This window comes from Bos grunniens, chromosome 17, assembly GCF_055505025.1.
Source record: "Bos grunniens cultivar Pamir isolate PY7600 chromosome 17, Bosgru_T2T1.0, whole genome shotgun sequence".
Taxonomy (NCBI): Eukaryota; Metazoa; Chordata; class Mammalia; order Artiodactyla; family Bovidae; genus Bos; species Bos grunniens.
The window spans coordinates 70,375,172-70,397,904 of NC_141181.1; the positions used below are offsets into that span (position 1 = coordinate 70,375,172).

Here is a 22,733-nt window from a genome sequence, read left to right on the forward strand (position 1 = left end):
ATGTACCTGAAAATTTTCAAGCTTGACTATACAGTTTTGCTGATCTGAAAGTTCCTTAAGAATGAAGACTGCTCAAGCTAGGTTCCTAATCTTTCAGTGGGCTAAGGACTAGATCAGATTGGACCCAATGGACTATCTTTCTAGGGATAAGACCCTCCAATGGTACAGCACTTCATCAGTTCTAGCAACTCATGCTAGAGTTAGAAACTCACCAGCTTGGAGCAAACTTGGAAGATGCTGTGGATGTACTCCCTGGGCCAGCATCCTTTGGACCAACCCCGGGTGAAGCTGGTGAGCGGGCCGAACGATGGGGACGTGGGGGACCAGGGGGACTTGGTGGACAGGGCGGAGAAAAGGTGTTCCTGGAACGGGGGATGCCAGGGTGGGTGTCTTCCTCCCCGTTGCTTTAGGTCGATAATCTTGTTCTTTGGTGTAACGGTTGGTCTGGGACAGTGGGGTGGAACAGGAAAACCGCTGCAGGGTTGACAATTTGGGATTTGTGGTGGGAGAAGAGTCCCGATCAGCAGTGGGCACAGAGCTGGATGACAGGAGGTTCTCTGTAAGGATCCAGACAGAATATTTTGGTATTCACAAACTTTTTTGTCTTCCTGATGAACCAGTAACTCATTTGTTAGAAAGCTCACAATCCTTATTTGATCCCCTCAACATATTTAGAGGACTGCACAGTGGGGCCCACTGTTTTTTGTCTTATGAACTGGCCTAGTCAAGGTCATGGGTAGTTAGGGACAGACCCTGGAGTAGATCCCAGGTTTTCCAGTCTTCCAACACCTTGCTGGAAGAGTTTATTTTTGCTACACTCTCAAAATCCAAAGACTCTGAAGTTGTAAATGAGATAACTTTAAAAAAATAAAAAGGATCCATCTTTGTTCTTCCCAATCCAAGAACAGCTATGGGCAAGCAAGGCTGGCACATCGGGTCTGGTGGCCTGACTTGGTCGGGCACTTGGCTCTGTCCATAGTTAGGGCTGTGCTCTGACTCTGTGTGGGAGCTGCTCCTGTCCTAGTCGGGTGCTTGGGATTAACTTGCTTTTCAGCCTAAGAGTAAAAGTGAGTAAAATTATGCAAATTCATCACAACAGAAAGCCTACAGAGCAATTATTGTCTGGTGAAGGACTCTGAACTGCCTTTTAATAGGACCAACAGGATTTCCTTCCTTTCCCCAGAAGCTTTCTCAGAGGCAGAAAGCTCTTAGATCAATACCTAGACCTATGCAAACCTCACTTATTAGAATCTGTTTCACTATGTCCTTAATCTGAGCTGTGCAACCCCTAAAAACCTCTTACATTTTCCACATATTTCTGAAAGCCTCACACACCTCCTATATGCGTCACTCACTGCACAGATCTTACTGGGTAATTAGTCTCCAGACTGGAGAGCACCTTTCAGAAATAAAACTGGTTGAACTTTTATTAATTTGCCAAATAAATGTACTCATAATTCAAGCCTAAATAAGGATCCTGAATGCTTGTTCTTCCTAATGCCAGCACTCAAGGCACTATTAGACTGGTCAGAATTTCAAGTGGCTAAGTGACTATGAGCTGGTCCACTCCTCCTGTTAGACCCAGAAAGAGGTCCGGAGCAGCAGGGGCCTTGCCCAAGGCTTTGCACGCTGGCGCACACATTGCTGGTGCTCCACCACACACTCAACGGCTCTGAGGTACCTTCACTGGGCTTCTGGGTGTCCTCTTTACCGTCACCAAGAGCTGCTTTTCCAGAGGTTGGCTCCTCCTTGCTTTTCTCTTTGCTCTCATACATCTTACGAATCACTGAGGTAGGAGTGAAGGAAGGAGAAAGCTGTAGAGGAAAACAGTATTCACACATTCTTTAATTGCCTCTCCCTAATCAAGTGGCCAAACTACTGAAGCTGAAGAGTCCCCTTTCACAGCATGTGGCAGAGGCCAGCTCCAACGTTCTGGCCTCTAGCTGCTGAAAGAAGAGCATCAAGATGAGCCGAACAGGCAGCGTCCCCAATGTGCCGTCCCTTGCTCGCAGTTCACTTTAGTCAAAACTGAGATGCAGCTAGCACACAGCTAGTTAAAGCACAGAAAGTTCTACCTGCCTCTGCAGCCTCTGCTCCAGCCATTCCCCAGGCCAGAGTTAGGCTGGGAAGGGGGAAAAACATGGCCCGGAGAAAACCCTGCAACAGCAGGCCCCCTCCCCTAAGCTGGGAAAGGACATTTCAGATGCAACCACAGAAACTAGACTTCTCTGTCCTCTTAATGTTTCCTACCCTTACTTGGCTACCAGAAAACCCAAGTAGCTTCCTGACGGTCTCCTCCGCACCAGCACTCACCATTTGGGGTCATTTGTTCCCACCTCTTTACTGCCCGTTTTTACACTGACGTTTTTACTGTGCATGCAACTTTTCTCATTAAACAACCCTGTATCCTTGATGACAGGAGACAGGGCATGAGTTAAGCACAGAAAAGCTCCTAGATCCTGCCTTCAAGGTGCTTGGTGCAAAGACCACTTGGGGTACTGAAGTACAGAATAATAGTCTTTTACCCTCATCTTATCAGCCCTGAATAGGTGATAAAGGTCTGTGGGGTGAGTGAAACCTAAAAAAATAAATGATGCTGGTTCTTGAGTCAGTTGTAAAGCTTGACTTGTCACTGCAAATGAGCAAGCCGCTCTGTCCCAGCCTTAACTCTGAGACCTGAATCTAAATTTGTGGACTCACACCATGGTTTACTGGACTCCCCATGCTCTAGCTCCCATCACCCATCTTCCTCACCTCCCATCCTTCACGTTCATCCCTCTTCTGCTCCCCACTCCAGTGATCATTCATCGGAACATACCACACCACCCTGTATGCCCTGGCCCTGACTCTTCTGTCTGCTGGAACACACTTTCCCCAACATGGGGGCTTCACTAGAACTTAGAATCCTAAGAGACTACATCCTGAAAGGGGAGGCCCTAATTAACAGGCAGGTGTAAACGTCTATTACATCACTGACTCCTGTGGAAGGCGCTCTAGGAGAATTTGGGGTACCTAGTGACACAGGAGCAGCCAAGCAGGGAGAAGCCTAGGAGTCATTCATAAGGGCAGAGGTCACTGACCATGCTTGTGATGGAGGCGGCTGGGGCAGGGGAAGAGGAATTCCCTCGGTGCACGGGTGCTGGTGACTTGGTCACTCGCTGTTGCCTGTAAACAAAAACCAGTTATCCGTGTGAGTCCCTAGCTGCTCAAACTCCAAGTTTAAACTGCATAAAACTCAAGGCCAGCCCAGGAAACATCCCATTTCCTTTCTTCAATTTCCCAAGCATTTAATAAGTGTCTAACATGTGCAAAACTATATGCCAAGTTCTGAGGAGAGACAAAAGCTTAATGACACATAGTCCTGGGTCTTGTAAGAGCTGTCATCTAATGAGGGAGATACTAATCTAGGGCAAACGTGGCATGTCAAGGGTACCAGCAGAGTACAATGGGAAAGCGAGGGGCAGAGGGGACAAGTACAGGGACATGGGAAGGTCTTGGGAGTGCAGGGTTATCCAGGGCAGATGTGTAGTTTGTTGCTGACTATGCCAGTGAGGCAGGCTGGAGAGGGCCTGCATTCTGTAGGGCAGGGAGCAACACCAAGTACTACAGTCCCTGGCACAGAACTGAGGCTCTGAGAGACACCAGGTCAAGTCAGACAGGGCACCAGGACTGAGCTACTTTCAGGACCCAGTCACCCGGAGCATTCCCTGCCACTCTGGGTCTGTACACAGGGCTGGCCCCGGGCCTCCCAAATAAAGTTTAAAAGAGCAGACTTCCTTCTCTCCCCAGACTTTCTACTTATTCTCTCTTGGAAGAAAACAGGAAAGAGTTGATGACCACACAGGCTGAGAGAAGAATGAATTACATGAGCTCACTGGCTAATCAAAGCTTCACTGCATTTCAGTGATGTCAGACCTTGTACTGCAAAGGCCAAAGCCTCAGGACAGTCAATGATTCTGAAGTTCACTGACTCATAAGCAGAAGGGAACCCTAAACTCCTGGCTGCCTTCCAGTCTGTATCAGGGAAGCCCCAGTGCTGCCACACTGAGACCAAGTAAGACAGCGAGGGGAGAGAGTATTCTGAGTGACTAAGAGCTAAAAAACAGGCAAGACAAGGAGAAACCGTGTCTGTTGGGGGCCACGACTGTACACAGAGTGTACAGGCAGGGAGGGCCTACCATCTGATCCAAAAATTGACACTGTCTTGGATCTACCTGCTGCTTTCAACTAAGTCACATTTGAAAAACCTGTGTCTGTATCTGTCAAATGCCGTTCTTTACCCCATCTACCTCACAGAGTTGTTGCCAAGAGCAAATTAAGTTGTGGATATCTAAAGTGCTTTGAAGGTCAACAAACTGCTATGCTGTAGAGAGAAGTCCAGTGAAGGGGCTCAGCAGAGCAGCTGTGAGCTCTCTGTACAGCCTGGAGGGCTCTCTCAGGGTGGGCACATTTATGCAAGAGGACAGGGTGCTTACTAGTTCCAGTGCTTTCTGAAAGTGCCAACATATGACCAGATAAAGTAAGACACTGAGGCAGCATTTTTAATAATCACATCAAAACAAGTAAGTTTCAAGTACCAAATACTATATACGGTGGGAGTACTGTGTTTAAGGATGCCCACTTTGGTGATAAAACTAAGAATATGAAGGTGGTGACTACTTTTCTTTTAGAGACTGGACAATGGTCACTTCTGGAGAAAGGGGTATTGGGACAAGGCACAGGGATGGCTTCTGGGGAGCTGACAAGGGAGTCTGCCTTACAACAAGCTATACATTTGCTTCATGCAGTTTTCTGCCTGTTTTATTTTACAATTAAAAAAAGGACAATATTGCTACTCTTTCTTCCCCAACTTATGGTTCATTTCATTTCACTGCCTGTTGAAACTGCTGGGGAGGATGGGAGGAGAGTGAAGTCAGGAACTATTTGATCAACAAACCTGACTCAAGGGACAGTTTGATACTCAACAAGGAGCCTGAGGGTGAGGAAGCAAGGTGGAGTTTTACGTTCCATCATTTCATAAGTATAACTGCAAATAAGTAGCTATGCCAGCTTCATCTGTAAAAATGAATCCTTTAAATGAAGAGTATAAATAAAATTATATAGGATGAAAAGCCTATGCCCCTGCAACAGAATTCAATTATACAATTTCCTCTACTGAACACTCGGTAGGTAAGACTTGTCACCATGTGTTGTACAGTGTATCAGTGTGTACAACAGAAATGATACTGTGGATAACTCATTTGCAAATCTCAAGGGTAGGATTAGAAATTTACCTGTTTCTGAATCCATCTCTGGTTCTGTCCACCTGCGGTTTGCCAAAACCAGGCTGGTAGAAGTTTGCTGCCTGCACCGCGAGGTCATGTGGCACGGCCAGCCCCTCCAAAGCTGCCTGTTGCAATTCCAGCTGGCTCATCTGCTGGACAGATGTGGCAGAGTGGGAGTCAGCAGAATGACAGCCAGTGCACCTTCTACAAAGGTCTCTCTTTGATCTTTCAGAAGAGGTATGTTTTAAGCAGCAGCTAAGAGAAACTAAGATACTGCAAACCTGCCTAAACTGTGCTGCCATCCACTGAACTGGATGTTAGTGATTTATGACTTTATATGATGCAATAACTTCACCAGTTTTCTAGCCTTCACTGAGCCTGAGTTACAGTTCAAAACCACTTTCAAGCATTACAGCCACTTAATTCTGTATCCCACAAGCAACAACAAGGGTGGAAAGCAAACAAGTTTGAGAAAAACTCAGCCAGACCTGGGCCGTGACTGGGCTCATGGGCTTGCGCATGCCTTGGAATGGATCTCCGAGAAGCTGCTGTGGTCCTGACGTGAAACCTGTTGGGAAGGTTACAGATTCAGGGCGTGTCAAGAGAGCACCTGTCCCTCAGAGGCATTATCTCTACTACATGATGCGCCTTGCTGAGCATCATCTCTTTCATGAAGGACTGACTTCCTGGGCTGATGATGTCGCTCTTCTTCCGTGCCCCTACAGTGGGGACCTCACGGACCTCTATCTGAGCACTTAATGATTCAAGCTGCTGGGGTATCCATCCCCCACTAAGCTGTCTCTTCAGAGCCGAGACCTCTATCTGGGAGAGAAGAGCTTTTCTAGCCAGTGATCTGGCTCTCTGTAACCACACCAGCTGGTACCAAAGCAGACACCAGTGTTCTGAGATTCACACTGTTTCCATTAGATCTCCCTAACTGCGGAAAGATTACAAAAACTTTCTCTCACAATATAATTGGCAGGGGTCAGAACAGCCAGCAGCATAGAGTGGTCGAGGGTACAGGAACACAGATTCTGCACAACACTTTTGCTAACACAGCTTTCTGGAAGTGCTTCTCCCATTCATGTTCTGAATCAGCCGTAATACCTCACAGTTGGTTGTGTATAGCTTCATCAGGTTGGCAGAGAGCCACTAGTCTGACTTCTCCATGAAGGAAAAACCTAAGGAGCCAAATTAATTTTTTTCAGTTGAATTTTCCCAATAAGGAAGATGACTAAAGAGCTGGATCCAATTTAGTTCTCCAGAGAAAAAAATACAAAACTGTGACATAAACCTATTTATCCAGAAGGGCAGCTGGGTAATTATCTTCCACTTGTGTCCTTACCACCCCCTGAAAAAAGCGTAACAAGTCAGCACATTTCTTTTTAAACTCTTCAGGGTACCAATGAAAAAGACTTTGCCAGTTTTAGGAGATGGGTATACCCTAGGGGAAGGAGAAGGGAAATGACAGATGGACACCTATGCACAAGAGCATTTACCAATTGGTGATGGTATTCTGGGACGAAGATAGTCTGCTGAGGCTGCTCTCGTCTGAAACACCTGTGACAATGGAGGAGAGGGTGCTCTCTGGCCCAGTAATGATGTCGTAGGCTCCAGGCTCCCCATAAGGCCACTCAGGAGATTGGAAGAAGCAGGTCTCTGAACAGGTGGGCCCAGAAGTTCCTAAAGGCAGAAAAGTCAAATCCTTGTGAACAAACCTAGTTCTTTCTTCCTCCTAGTCAGAGGCTGTGGATTATGAATTTGGAAGCCAATGATGAATCTCCCTCCTGCTTCACTGAAGGACTTGGTACATGTACATGCAATGAATTTCTCTGAACGTTCAGCTACCAAGATTTCCTTTAAGTTAGTGCTATAGATATAGGTTAGATACTTTAAATTTCCACAGAAATTGCAAACCTGCAAACGGGAAACCAAGGCTTTACTCGATCATCTTTTTTACCCACCAACCCACCCCACATTTATAGCTACAGAGAACTATGTCAGGCAGCAAAACCGTATCCTTCATTGCCAGGCAACATGGATCATTCTCTACGGCCCAAAGCTGGCCCACTACACAAAACCAGTTTGGAGGACTACTGTTCAGGACTCCAAGGCCTCGGTATAAGATTGTTAAGTACCTGCAAGATGTTCTTAGGGACAGGCTGGCCTGGAATCTCAGCAGGGGACATCAAATGGCTTTCAAGGGTTCGCTAAAAAAGTCAAAGGAAAACTGGTTTTAACCTTCTCACATACTTAACTTATAGATTAATTGGGGACCACAAGGAAGCATTAAAAACTCCCCAGGGAGTTGGCACTTAACAGCAGAATGATATCCAAATCACAGAAAACTTAGATCAACTTGCCCCACTTGTCACACAGGTCCCAGAGATCTTGGAACACGAAGAATTTTCACATATATATGCAAAGTCCACTCAGAGACCCTCAGACAAGGTCTTTTCCTCTCTGGTAACCCTAAGTCCATTTCACTATTTCTAACATTGCATCCAAAAGAAGGGAAAAAGAAAATGGCGAAATGGGGGAACACTTTAGTAAGAAGCCACAAGTAGGAAATTTTGATAATTTACAGATTTTAATGTTCACGGCAACCTTTGCTAGCTATTATCTTTAACAAGATTTACAGATCATAGATGGTATCAAAAAAATGTGAGTTCAGCCAAAATCATCATATTTCAGTTTCATATTTTAGTAAATTTAAATTTTATTATTTTTAAGCAGCTATTCCAAAGTGGGTCTCCTATTCAGGGCGAAATTAAAATCTTCCACTTTCAATTCTTTTAATGCAGTAGCAGTTATACTTTGCATCCAACTTATATTACCTCTGGTGCTTCAGAAAACCCTTGTGTGTCCGTTTAGCTCTGCTTGAAGTGTTTCTCTGTCAAGTTTCCCTTCTACCAGCTGGACCTGTGAAGGTCCACAGCAGTGTCCTCAGGCATGACAAACAGCCCCAAATATGCAAGTGTTTCATTGTTGGTTTTGGAATTGGAAAGGACTGTAAGTGATTTTAATAAGATCTCCTCAAGAGTCATTTAATTCCAACTAACAAAAACAAACGCACAACTTTATACTAGATGGCTTGCTATATCTGGAGGATAGAGTCTACAACTTAATTTGGAATAGAGTTTAGACTGAACCGATATGTCCTCTTTTGGGGATAAACAATATGACTGAACCAAAATGGCTGGAGGCAGATCAGAAATAGTATATGCAACACACACAGCCGTAGTAACTAACGGCTTGGAAGCAGTCCCTGACAAACAGCAACATGCAAATTAAGCAGTATTTTGGGATGATGCCTGGTGCACTTCATAGATTATTTCCTTGTTGTTGTTTTTCTAGATTGAGTTTATGTTCCCCTTTGCCTATCATCCACTCCTTTATGCATCTGTCTGAGGCTCATTCCCTCAGCTGAAGCCAGATATATTTCAGAGCACTGAACCCCCAACATCAAGCAAGTTATCTTCACAGCTTAGGGGCAACTGTGTTAATATCAAATCCTAGAATCATATCTAAAACAAAATGTTCAAAAGCATCATTGGGTAAACAGTTGAACCCACCCCCACCCCCGCTCCCATTTCTTTACTAAGACTAAAAGAAGCTATTTACAAGATTTGACCCACCCTGCTGTGGTCAGCACCTAATCACCAAGACAGAAGGTAACAAGAAAGCAGAGCAGGACTGTTTACAGCCAAGTGATCTGGTCCTCATTTGAGAGCATTTACATCTAATAGTTCCTTGCATGGAAATTATTTAAAGCAGCTTACAAGGAACATTCCCCTGTAACTGGCATGGTGTGGTCAGATACACAGGAATAACTCTACCTATCTGCAATGTCCCCTTCTGGAGGTAGAGAGTCAGGTAGGTAGGCCAGGAACAATGGTATCTCTGTTAGGATTTATCACTAACAGCTAGTCAGATTCAAAATATCAAAAATCAGCTGGTACCAGGTACCAGCTGATTCTCCCCTGGTACCAGGCACAATGAAACACATGCTTCCCCCATGGTTAACCAGTAGTTCCCAGACAAGAAGGTGTCAAGAAAAACAGGCAAAACTCAATTTGGTAAATTTGCGATAACTTAGCAACTAGAATAAGTCTATGTTTTTTGTTTTTTTTTAATTAATATTATTTGATTTACTATTTCCCTTTCACTCTGTAATCATCAAGGGTTAGCAATAGTAACACACAGACGGTGGCTAAGAGGCACCCTCTAAATGTGTTATGCGGAAGACTAGTGTAGGCTACACACCTGTAATTTACTGACATACAATCACCTTGTAACCCAACTTCATGCCTAAAGGTGTTTTATAAGTTTGGAGTCACAGCTTTTTCTATTAATAAATAAACAGAATGCAACTGTCTTGAAAAATCCATCTTAGATACTTTACAAATGCCATGTATATCTGTCAACTACCTAATCAAGAAAGCAAATAATCCCAGGTATCTGGGAGCAATTAGGAGTAGTGAAAAGATTTTACTATAAAAATATGGTAACATTATTTTAACTTAAGTAGCTGAATAAGGGCTTCCCTGGTGGCTCAATGGTAAAGAATCCTCCAATGCAGGAGATGCAGGTTCCATCCCTGGGGAGGGAAGATCCCCTGGAGAAGGAATGGCAACCCACTGCAGTATTCTCGCTGGGAGATCCCATGGACAAAGGAGCCTGGCAGACTATAGTTCACGAGGTTGCAGAAGAGTCAGACACGACTTAGCGACTAAACAACAGCAAACAGCTGAAGAAACAGAAAACTCTCTCTAGAGTTCATCCCTAAAGGTATTTTTACACCATTTTTTTTAAGCACTGAGTTAAGATAAGCAAGTCATATCTGAATCCATCAGTCTCTCTACTGTCATGCACAATACATACAGATAAACCTGCTTTCTCAAGTAACAACAGAACAGTGCTAATTGGAGAAGACACAAAAGCATCGAGGATCAAGTGACTACTAAAGAATTTCCAACTTACTCAGAGTACCTTTTAAAAAATCCATTTATTGGATGGGACGTGGAATAGAAAGAGAGAAAAGGAGAAAAGGCTGGGGTCTGTGCCAAATACTTACACTGACTTTAGGCTGAGAAGGCAAAGTCCCACTTGCCTTCATGGTGCTCACTAGCTTGTTGAACGCAGTCATATCGCCGTCCTTTTTGAGCTGTCGATTGCTGGCCACAGTACTCAGGGTCTCCTCTAAATGTTCTGCCATAAAGGGAGTCGAATTCTTCACTTGCTGGTCAACCTTCAAGCCCTTGAGCCCTGCTTCCACCTCCTCCACGGAAAGCACAACCCCTGAATGTGCTGAAAGGTTGAGAAAGTCTAGGTTCAGCCAAGCAAAGGAATATGTGGTAGGAACTCTCTTTGTACTCTGTGGTGGATAAGGTGAAAATGATTTATTTCACAGTTGAACTGAAGTTGTCAGGAAAGACTGGTAACAAATACAGACAAACTGAAGGCACCGAGATCCTGCAGGAGGATGTCTATTATAAAGAGTCTTCTGGAGACTCGTGATGAGGGACAGGAATCCCAGACAGCCCAACAAGAACGAGAGTGCTACCTGCACGATGGTTATTCTAGCATCAAGGCTGCATGTTCAGGGCTTATAACCTAAGCAAGAACACGGCAACCCAGGGCAGAGGTGTGAGCAGCTGCCAAGTTATGCTCAGGAGGACTGAATATTCACTGGAGGGCTCTACTCAGGCTCCAGGTGAGCAGGACTTAGAAGAAGAGTTCTTGCCACAGAGTTCAATGACCTGCTGATCTGGTAGATTCTCAAAAGAGGTGGTACTGTTTGATAAGTGTTTTTGAAGAACATTAAACAAAACCCACCATCTATTTGACTTTTGATGAAATAGCAGTCTGTTAGAACTGATTCTGCCTTAATTAAGACTGAGCATCCAAATGTTTTAAATACCTAAAACAGACTCTAACAGACACTTACAGCTCTCTTTAAGCTTTTCTTTATTTGCAGAAAGGCTGGAAAGGAGAGGCTTTAAATCCACTTTGGCTTTCTGTAGCATTTCTAGAATATCCACTTTAGTTTCGGCATGGTCTTCTAATGGTATAGGAGCAAAATAGTTCCCCGAGTTCTGTCCAGGAGAGAGTATGGCTTGTTCCAGACCTAACATGGCAAGGTAATATATGTATAATTAACTGGTCTTCAAAAAAGCACAGAAACACATCTTCAACAATGTTAAAATGACACAAATTGAAGGGTATTTTTCAGTATCCAGAAACCCATGAATGCTAATGGACCCCTGACTAATAAGGATGAAATGAGCCATATTAAGGAAAGCTCAAGTCTATGTCCAGGACAGAATCTGAAGCAACTGTACCTGCAAGTCTCTCCAGTTCTTCATGAGGTGTTGACCCAAGGCTGCTGGATCGGCTTCCTGATCGGCTCGGGTTAGAGAACCACCTACTGAACCGACTGGCGGAGACTGAACCTTCTCCCAAAACATCTTCTATCATCTAAAGGGAGAAATGAAAGAAGCTAAGATAACAGTTTCCAGGTGAAAAGGACAAGAAGGTTCAAAATTTAAGGAAGGGTCACTTACTTTGAAACTTCCTTTGATGCTGCTGACCTGAAGGCAAACACCCTCAGAACTTAGGATTTTGAACATCTTTAACTTCTCTTCCCCTCCTGGATCGTTTCTGAGTAACCCAAACTTGGGCATAACCATGTATTCTCTAAGCATATAAAGCAAAACCTCTTTGCCACAGAAAGTGTTCTGATTTTCTATCATTTGCCTCATTAGAAAATCCATGAATGTTCTAAGAGGGCACAGTTTCAAAATCAAAATCAGCACCAAAGTAAAGCATTCCGCTGCCAACCTTGAGTGGCCTTTAACTAAGCATCAGGTGTGGAGAGCTGATGAAAGAAAACCCTTGCTTCAAACTTCAACACCCTCAAGGTTGTAATAAACACCGTGAAATCCAATGCTGCTAATTTCAGAACCCAAAAGCTAAAAAAGCAGAGCTCATATTTCCAAGTCAAAGTTTAAGAAGTGTCAAAATGTGAAAGACAGACTTTTAAATGATCTCTAATATCTGTTTGAACTTCATGGAAAGTTTCAGGTGTTTGTTTTCTTTTAAATCTGACCTCCATAGTTTTTGGTTTAATAAGAGTGATTAAATGATGCATTATGATCAGAAATAATTTTTCAACAGTGTTTCTTAACAGTAATTTCTATTACCAGTCCTTCTTGAAAACTAGATTTAAGCATTTTTTGGAAAGAAATTTTCAGTTATACCCTATTATAAATCTAATTAAATACCCAAATTGATCTTTATGCAGTGCTCTGATCAATATTTAGAAAAGACAAGATAAAGCAAATATCAATCCAAAAATGAGGCCCATTCTTGACGATAAGGCATAAACAGCAAACAGGTTTTTCCCCAAGACTTGTACATATATGACGGAGTCAGGGACTTTGTTTTATCTGAAATCTAGAACTCATACTTCTGTCTTCGCAGGTATTGTTCAGCAGATTCAATCACATTCCACTTGTAAACTCTCACACCTTGAATAATGCCGACTTTCAAGTGTACTAATTTGCAATCATTAAATTTTAAGATAAACATTATAAAGTGATGTTTCACTGTGAAAAATTGGGAACTGTACCCAAAACACAACCGCCTTGGTGAAAAATGGTTATTTTTAAAAATAAAAGCTACAGCTATTTAAAATATTTTAATTTTAGAAAGAGTTTGAAATTTTACAAACAGCAAAAATAGCTTAGCACTGTACTTTGTTTTTATTTCCTCTGATCGTACTGTATAGGAGAAAAGCCAGAAGATACACAGGAAAAACGTGAAAAAGTAAAGAAAGTGAATATAAGGTATCTGGATATTTTCTAAGGATTTGACAGTAAGTGTTGAGAAACTCATTTCCATACTTTGATCAGTGACCAACTTTGTTAGAGAAGCTTAGTTTTATTATAGCTAAAACATACGCAGAAACAAAGTCGCTTTTACTCATGTTTACTGGAAATGCCAATTTCAAGAACTAGAACATTTTGAAGCCAAAAAGAATCCTAAGAGTCAATCTGGTCAGTCATTTTTACCACAGGGCCAGCTGGGATGCTACAATGCTCAGCTGAATGCTGCTACATCCCACATCCTCCTCTAATCAAGTCTTTGAGGAGGCTGTGAACTGCAGTCTGGTATGTTTCAAATGCTCCTTCTAGACATTTTTAATAGCATGTTTAAAGTCACCCATACGACTGCTAGTTTGGTCTGTCAGAGGTTGTTTAGACTGCTCATATCCTAGGATTCATATTATGCTGATACAGATACTGTGAAATATTTTTGCTCTTTGACAATTACTAGCTTTTACTGATCAATGCTTTTCTTACTTTCCACTTTCATTGAAACGTCTATATTTTTGTATTTGCTTCATTCTAGTTTGATTTTTCTTTGGATTTCTAATGAATGCATTTAAGGCTACCTGTTTTCTTCTTAGCATACTTTTGACTATACCACCAAGGTTTTTCTTTGTCTCATTCCTGTTCATCACTAAGTGATTTAGGATTTCTGTCTTGATTTCGTTTTCCTTCATTTGACAGTTCTATGTACTTGTAGTGTGTCAGGCTCTGTGGTTAAGAGGTGCAGATCTAAAATCAAATTATTTTTCATTATTTATTTGACTGAAATTATTTGCACATTGATCCAAATTTTCATTTTGTACAGATTTTTGTGGCTGTCAGCTTCTAATGTATTGTAATGCTAGTAAATATAACTTACAAATATAGGTGCAATTCTCTTTATGCCAATTTCTACCCAATATTTATGGGGCCTAAGTGCCAGGTACTATCTCAAACATTTTATATAATTTGTCTGTTGATATTCAAACATTATATTGCCCTTATCTTCCCCAACTGATTGGTCATTTTCTGAGAATTATGAGTCTAGTTGTTTATAAAGCACAAACAGAGCATCTCTTTTTACTGATCCCAGCTTTGCTTTTAAGTGAACCTATTGTAGAATACATACCTTAGTGAGTAAGTACCTCCATGAAAAACCTGGAGAGAATTCCTAGCCTAGGTTCCTATTCAGAATTAACCAAGTTTTGGTTGAGGGTGAGGCTAAAGGATAAGACGGTGCTCAGTTCCCATTCCTCCCATTTATATTTTATAGGCAGTACAGTTGTGGGGAATTTGGAGTAAAGAACTCTTAACTCAAAGTACAAAAACTAGAATTCAGTTTCCACTACTTATTAGCTATGTGACTTCAGAAAAGTGATTTAAATCTCTCTGTGCCTGCTTCCTCATCTATGAAATGGGAACAGTTGTAATCTAACTTACAAGGTTTTTCTGGGGATTAAATGACCTGTTGAATGTAGAGCCTAAAACAGCACAGCATGCATGTTACCTATCATTACACGTTCAGCTTTGAATTCTCTCTCTGTCAAGACACACAGGTAAGTTTCACGGGTGCTCACAGTGGGAGCCAAGTACAGGCCTCTAAATTTTGACCTTTAGCTGTGAAAACTTTTTACAATAAGATTTCCATTGTCTTCTAAGAGAATGCAAAAAAAAAAGTCACTAAACACAATTGGTGTAAAAATAAAAAAATTACTGTCCCCTAAGAATTTGAAAAGACCACTCGGTTTTATATCAGGTAAATTAAACTCACATCTGGATGCAACCCTTCTGCTCAGTGAGCCAAAGGACTACTAGTCAGCTCACTGTAAGCGAGATATCTGACTAGGAGACTAACAGTTAAAACTGTGCTAGAACTTAAGCAGCAAAGCCAGGCAGCTGCCAGTTGGTTTGCAGCCACCCTCCACCTGCTCCTGACCAGCACCGTGGACAAGTGTGGTCTTGGGCCAGGCTGGTCCACAATAAGGTAAGTTCAGAGAGTTGCAGTAAGTGCTTAGAAACTTTTGTAGCCATCTGGCATTGCTGTGATATTTTTACTTTATACTAAAGTATTGGTCCTCAGTGGACTGGAAACAATATCTGGTCCTCACCATAGAGAATTTAAGCTCTACTGCCCTAGCGCACTCTTGCCTGGAAAATCCCATGGACGGAGGAGCCTGGTGGGCTGCATTCCATAGGCCCATTATTCCATGGCGTCGCAAAGAGTAGGACAAGACTCAGCAACTTCACTTTCACTTTTCACTTTCATGCATTGGAGAAGGAAATGGCAACCCACTCCAGTGTTCTTGCCTGGAGAATCCCAGGGACGGGGGAGCCTGGTGGGCTGCCGTCTGTGGGGTCGCACAGAGTCGGACACGACTGAGCGACTTAGCAGCAGCAGCAGCCCTAGCACTCACCTGTGGCCCTACACCTGTGAGTGCTATGCAATGTCTGCTCACCTGTTCTGGGTGGGCATCTTTTAGGCTTTGGGCAGCAGGCAGATGACAAAGGAGACAGGACAGCGCAGCCTGCTTGGTCATGCCCAGTGTTGTCCACTCATGTAATAATCGACCAGGAAGCAGTTGTAGTTGAGGAGTCAAGTAAGTTAAAGTCTGTGAACCAATAATTCTAAAGGACTGGCCAAACTTACTAGCTGTATTTCATGTCCTATAAATGATGTCTAAGATGTACAGTTGCTCTTGGTCAAATGGCCTTAAAAATTCTATCTCATCAGTCCTATGCACTGTTTCAACAACTACAGAGTTCTGAGGACATAGGTCACAGTTTCGTATTTTCTCTGAAAATTTGATGAAGCATTGCTAATCCCTAAGTGGTCAAAGGGGACGGGGCAAGGGCAGGGACGAAGAGCAGATGTGGGATATCTTATTGTTTCTATTTTAGAAGTCGAGAAAGATTAGACCTCAGCAGTTTAACAGCAACAGTGATGGTGTCCCACGTTCCTTTCCACAAAAGGTTTTCAGAACCATCACATCACACAGGTACCACCTAACCAGCCATACCCGAGGAATGCAGATCAGTGTGGTACTGACCACCAGTTATAAAAATCCACCTCCACAGTAACTTTTTACAACAAACACTTGACTATTTAAAAATAGAAGCAATGTTCTTAAACATCTGAAGAATTCTTAGTCCAATGCTAACAGCCTGGAGAAAGAGTTAACTGGTACAGAATCCTCACTCAATCATTTCTACTTAGCCTCTCAAAACAAAGCCAACAAAAATTCAAATAATATTTAAGAATAAAAGTCAAAAAAACCTCCCAATCATCTAGCAAAACAAAACTTTTAAATAGAATCTTAAAGATTCAGGTCAAATTTAATCCCAATTGGCTGATCCAATTGTGATTAATTATAAGCATGCTGCCACACTCACCGAAGCCAAGCATGGCACCTTATCAAGGTTAAAGAATTCATTAAAGTCAAATTCTCCCGGGGACTGCTCGGGCAAGACGGCCTCCCTTGGCACTTCCTGATCAGCAGCAGGCTCCTGTTCGAGGATGACCTCCACCTCATCCTCTTCAGCCACTCCTCCATTGCACTCGACTATGCCTGAAAGCAAAACCGGACAAAGACAGTCTGATCAAGCACACTGCTCCAGAGGTATTCGGTGGCCTCGGCACGATCACGAATGCAGAAGAGCCGCTGGTGACTTTAAAAGCAGACTTCCTGTACCGGTGCAGCACTTGCCACGTATGGCTCCTACGGGGGCCAGGGCAGGAGAAAGCCTGAGTACCAAGCCACAACACCAACTTGACTCAGCAAGGGCTATGGTCCCTCCTCTGCCCCGTCTTCAAATTGTCCATAACGCAGTGGATCTTCTTCTAATTTTTTTTTTAAAAGGACAATCTTTAAGCATATCTTATACGAGTGGAACCAAATTGACTTGGCTCTGCTTTCACCCATGCGCCTGCATTAACACTTTAAGTTAGAGTAGTTACGTGAAACCTAGTCCAAGGGCAATTTTCACTTGCCTACTGACTGTAGTTCATCCTTCAAGGCAAAGTTCAAACCTTCACTGGGAATTCCGTATGTCCTGCCTACCCAGTTTTACCCTACCAGAAAATTAATCACCGCCTTCTCTGTAATATGTGTGCTATCCCTCAGAGTACATACCACACTATATTAAAGTCTGATGAGACTCGTCGGCTTTGCCTTACTGTGCAGTGCCTGGTACGTGTAAAACACAGTTACGTCCAGATGTGAGGATGGGAAGATAAGGGAAGCTAACATCTTAGTTTTAGCCAGAGGACGGGGCATAAAACAAAATCCTTCAGATAAAAACAAACCCTTTTTTTTTCTTTTAAAATAAGTGCACTGAGAGACGCAGGAAACTCAACCTTTTAAGCTGAAGGACAGAGCTCCCAAAGCCCTTCCCTGTAAAGCACCTCTGGAAGAGCTGCTTATGGTGTCAAGATCACAGCAGACACGAAGTCCTCTTGGGGGGAAACAAGAGTGCCCATCCCCTCTCGAAAGGCCCCCACAGGCCTGCAGTCTCGTTATCACTCAGCCAGGATATTCTAGACCAAGAGAGGCTACGTGCTAGCGTCGGCTTTGGTTCCAACAACACTTCAGAAAGCTAGACAGCAAGGCAGGGGCTACAGCGACTGAAAGGTGGGGGGACCCACTCACCCAGGTGAGTCATGACCCAGGTCATGACTGTCAGGCGGGGGTGGCAGCCAGGGCGGCAGCAGTGCTCCACCACGTGGTGCTCCGTGCTGTGCCCAGGCGGCAGAGGTGCCCGCCCCCTCAGGGCCTGGGCCTCCTGAGGGCCTAAGGCCCCAGCGAGGTGGCGTTTTTGTGCCTCGGACAAGGCAGTGGGTCAGCACACACATACTGCCAGACAGCAGAGGCTGACTGACATTTAACTAAAACTACTACTTCGGTGGAGGTAGTTTCCTCATTTTATAGACAAAGAAACCAAACCCTAGAAAAGGCAAACAACAGCCTAATCAGTGCCAAGTCTGTGTTCTTTTCCACTAGAGCAGCTTCTAACTCATCGAACCTACCGGAACCTGTCTGCCTACTTCACAATGAGAGCCAGCAGAGTCTGAAATTAGTTCAAATGCTCACAGAAAAGCTTTAGTGATTCTCCTGTTCTCCTGTGTGGAGATGAGAGCATCTCTTAACAGATGAATGGCTTTTGCAAGCGGCAGAAGTGCCCTGTGTGTAATTTTATGCCAGCTTGAGAGCAAACTGGGTCTAACAACTGAGAGTGGGTAGGAATATGCTCTAGCAGACGAACACAACTGGCCATTTATTATGATGGTCTCCAAAGCCAGGGACCCAGGAAAGATAATTAAAGTTAGGTTTTATCATATTTCAGAATGAACATATGCTTTTCTTTTTTTGGCCTTGCAGTGCAGCATGTGGGATTATCTCAGTTCCCTGACCAGGGATCGAACCCATGCCCCCTGCAGTGGAAGTGTGGAGGAGTCTTAACCACTGGGCAGCCAGGGAAGTACACAATGAATACAGATTTTTCATTAGAGAGAACACAAATTAAAATTTTCTATCAATGGAGAGCTTTAACCATTTCCTCCTTCCAGATAATTTTTTTTCTGTTTGTAAGTGCAATATATATTCAAACTTTCATTCATCACCATATATACAATACCTAGCACTGGGCCCTCTATGCTAGGTGCTCAACACACACTGTGTTAAAACCACGCAGGCAAAGAACACATCTGTTTTGTTGATGGCTATACTAGCACTGTGATGTGCCTGCAAGGAACTCAACACATGGAGTTCAATGGAAAGCTAAAATACACTTGTAAATGGGCTCAAAGGCACTCATCGGCCCTCCCTGTCTTTTCATTCCTGCAGCCAAGAGGCAACTACAGGACACGTTCATCCTAAAGACGGTTGGTAGGGCAATTAACCACTGCCGGTGACAGAGCCAGGAGCCCTGGATGCTGCCTGAGGCTCTGCCGTTCAACCCACGGGGCCGGGGCCCCGCTGTCACCTCTTTCCAGGCCTGTCTCTTTTTGCATCTGTGAGCTGAGGAGGTGACACTACTGATATATTTCGCTACTTTTGGTTCCTTCTTTGTTGATACAGCAATGGCTGAAATTCATATTTCATCTTAGTTCAGAAAAAGATTGGCTTTTTCTCACCAGAAGCCTGATCTTTACAATCAGGTGAACAGATCACACTTGGTGGCGTTGCCTTCACCTAACTGAGACAAGACAAAAGCATCTCTCAAAGGCAGTTTAACTTCAAAGTCTCTCAAGCTGCCCACTTGCCTCTTCACTGCTTCCTCCCAAGACCACCAGCCTGATCACTGCCCTGAACATGACTATGAGCTCCACCCTGCAGCAGGCATGCCTCATACTTCAGCTCTGGCTTCTTTAGTTTAGCCAGGGAGGTGCCTGAAAAAGTGAGTTTGGGAGAAGCCAAGTGACAGCTGACTAGGAAGGCCTACCACCACAATGAGGGAGGCTGGCTCAGAAGCACGAGCACCTTGCTCAACTTCACTACTCACTTCCTCAACGTCCACCTATGGAGCCACCTATGTCTCCACTTGCTCTAAGATGGGTACAACAGCCTCTACCGCACAGGGTTGTTAGAAGTAGGATTATATAGACAAAATGCTTATCGCATGTCCAGTATACGTAGGCTCAATAAACGAGACCCCTATTATTTCTATCACATACTCTTACCTCTGGGGGGCCCTTTCGTGTACACAGTGCTCTTACTGGGTGGGGAGACTGCTCTGTTTAGCCCTGCAGGCAGGACACAAGTTGAGGAGACGTACGGCCTACACAGTGAACTAACGCACAGGAAGCAGCTTCACTGTTCAAAACATGCCACTTCTAACACTGCTGCCTATCTCTAAGTGTAGTTAAGCCAACTATAAACATGTCTCATTTCAGAAGAGTGAGCTTTCCCTCCCAGAGGTCTTGCTGACCTTCCTTCACAGAGGCTGCTCGTCGCCGCGTTCTTTTTCTCCCCTTATGGTCTTCTTCCAGGATCTTATCATCAAAGCCAGTCAGCTCAATGGTTTCGGACTGACTCGTGGGTCCAGCTGAGAACCATTCTGGTTCTTCTTCTGTGTAGGAATCGTTTCTTCTACGCTCACCAAAGACACGCTTACTATCCACAAACTCCCTCTGGAAAAGTACACAATGCAAAATAAAAAGTAAGATTCTAGTCAAGGCATTTCTACCTCAGTCCAAGTCTTGATGAGTTAAGCGATGCTCGGTAGCGCGATGAAGATGCTCTGTGGTGGCCTGACGCTGCTCCCCACCCCAGCTCTCGGCTCCTCCCTCTGTACTAGGATGGGCTGTGTTCACCCAGCATCACGGCTCCTCCCTCTAGACTAAGATGGGCCGTGTCCACCCAGCGTCACACAGCACACTGGTACAAATGAAGTGCACACGCGAGGTGCCAGAGGATCGAGGAGACAAACCCTGAAACGCTTGTCCTTGTAGTCCCTCTCGCGGTCTCTCTCTCTCAAGTCTCGCAGGTCCTTCTCGCTAAGACGGTGATCCTTCTCAAAGGTCCGAGCAGAGATGATCCTCCCGCTGCCGATCCTGCGTCCGCCAAGCAGGCGGAGCCCGTCGCCGTCTTTCTCCAGCGGGCTTCCTGAGCGCCGGGAGCTGACGGCCGCCGTCACGTGGCAGCCCCCTCCAAAGCTGCGTCTCTGTGGGCTGAGAACAACATCTAAGTCATCTTCCTTCACACGCTCTCGTGGATCTGCAAAGATGCCAGAAAGAGAGAGTCAGGTGAACCAGCAAGGGTAGTTCTCCTCCCTGGGGTAGGGGTGTGTCTGTGACTGGTGGCCACTGGGGTCCTGGGAAAGAGTCACCACTGAAACAGCCAGAGAGTTCACATATTTTTAACAAAGGGTGGGCCTTTTGCTTCATCTCTGGAGGGAGAAATGTACTTCATAATCAGTAACTTTCCATGATTAATCTCCACAGTCCTTTTAACTAAATTCTTTCTTTTTTGGGGTTGTACAGCATGGGATGCAGGATCTTAGTCCTGGTGTGTGTGTTCAGTTGCTCAGTGGTGTCCAACTCTTTGTGAGCCCCTGGACCACAGCCTGCCAGGCTTCTCTGTCCGTGGGATTTCCCGGACCAGGGATCAAACATGCACCCCCTGCAGGGGAAACGCAGAGTGTTAACCACGGGACTGCCAGGGAAGTCCCTTAACTAAATTCTTATCTGTATAATTATTAGCAAATGTTTCGTCAATTAATAAACTATAGTAGGTGTCAGTATTTGAAACTAACTACTTTAAAAGTTAAAGTCTCTCTTCAACAAATGGTATTGAACAGCTGACTATCCATATGCCAAGAAAGCCTTATCTTCACATTGCTATCACATATAAAAATTAACTCAAAGTGGATCACAGATATAAATGTGACCCTTAAAACTACAAAGCTTCTAGAAGAATATATGAAGGAAATCTATGACAGTGGCTTTGCACAATTTTCTTAGGCTTTGACACCAAGAGCACGATCTACTTTAATAAATGATAAACTGAGTTTGATCAAAATCTAGAACTTCTGCTCTTTTAAAGTTACTGTTCAGAGAAGACAAAAGCAAATCTATGCACCATAGCCACACAGGAGGGCTATGATTTTACTTGCCAGGTAATCATAAATGAACTGTTCAGTCAGTTTTCTGATAATGGTACTTTCTCCCAACGCCTAAAACTCTCACAGCTATGAATGAAGCCAGAAGCGAAGGGCACTGCCTCTGAAATCGCGGCTCCCACCTCTTGGAGACTGCTTACCTACTATCCTGCGCACCAGGGAAGGCCGGTCCGTGTCCAGCTCTTTCTTCAGGCTTTCCACCGGTGAGCTCCGCCCTGAAGCTGGGTAGAGGGAGGCGTGCCACTTCTCAGGGTCCCAGACACCATCACTGCAAGTCAAAGGGCACCATGGTTCAGCTCCTGCACCACAAACTACACAGGTAGTCTACCTTCTACTACTGCAGGTGCCAGGTTAGGGAAACGCCTTTGCACTATAAAGCTTCACGGTGGCCATCAGAACGGTTCCCTCTTTCAAAATAAAAACAATAACAAATTCTGCAGTACTTTGCTGTTGTTCATGTAGCAGCAACAGACGTGAAAAGCCGTGGTCTGAGAGGAAGTGTATCTACCCCTGTCCTATACAAACAAATGCTCCCTAAATATTGATTACTCAGTTTATTGAAGATAAGTACAGGGAGGAAAAAGTCCCTTAATCTTCTCACTAGAGGCAGCTCCTGGAATGCTTGGTGTATATTCTTCCAGAATCTCTATGGACAGTCTTGGGTTTTCCCTCAAAGGTGCGTAGTCTAGGTCTGATATTGTTACTCCCATGCTAATGATGGGGTGGCAGGCGGTGCCGTGTGCCGAGCAGAAGCTCTGGAGCCTAATGATCTGGTACGAAACTCCAGCTCTGCCACCGCTGACTGGGCCCTCCGGACCCCTTACTGAGCTATGTCCTTTAGCCTTGTCCAGAAAGGACTTTTGCGCCCCCGGGTCAGACCAGGCTGTGCTGCACACTAGCACCGCACCCTGCACTTGCCCTCCACAACCCGTGATGGTGGGCACGACAGGCTCTCAGGAGCATCTGTGCCCTGGCGCAG

At 44.3% G+C, this 22,733-nt stretch overlaps 1 protein-coding gene across 10 annotated transcripts in view; it reads right to left on the reverse strand.

The window, feature by feature from the left end:
- The window catches only part of EIF4ENIF1 (eukaryotic translation initiation factor 4E nuclear import factor 1), a 39,673-nt gene that overhangs the window by 1,529 nt on the left and 15,411 nt on the right, over positions 1 to 22,733 (reverse strand). For 3 of the 10 annotated variants that reach the window (XM_086348912.1, XM_086348911.1, XM_086348913.1), the window contains exons 4-17: positions 21,895 to 22,022; positions 20,564 to 20,850; positions 20,063 to 20,264; positions 16,529 to 16,704; positions 11,609 to 11,744; positions 11,215 to 11,394; positions 10,342 to 10,574; positions 7,403 to 7,474; positions 6,764 to 6,947; positions 5,753 to 5,832; positions 5,274 to 5,416; positions 3,081 to 3,165; positions 1,682 to 1,814; positions 213 to 557 (exon numbers count right to left, since the gene is read on the reverse strand). In XM_086348912.1, coding sequence (XP_086205038.1) covers positions 213 to 557; positions 1,682 to 1,814; positions 3,081 to 3,165; positions 5,274 to 5,416; positions 5,753 to 5,832; positions 6,764 to 6,947; positions 7,403 to 7,474; positions 10,342 to 10,574; positions 11,215 to 11,394; positions 11,609 to 11,744; positions 16,529 to 16,704; positions 20,063 to 20,264; positions 20,564 to 20,850; positions 21,895 to 22,022 — 2,384 coding nt within the window. The remainder of the gene's footprint in view (positions 1 to 212; positions 558 to 1,681; positions 1,815 to 3,080; positions 3,166 to 5,273; positions 5,417 to 5,752; positions 5,833 to 6,763; positions 6,948 to 7,402; positions 7,475 to 10,341; positions 10,575 to 11,214; positions 11,395 to 11,608; positions 11,745 to 16,528; positions 16,705 to 20,062; positions 20,265 to 20,563; positions 20,851 to 21,894; positions 22,023 to 22,733) is intronic. The other 7 variants (XM_086348915.1, XM_086348914.1, XM_086348916.1 and 4 more) reach the window with 5 other exon arrangements.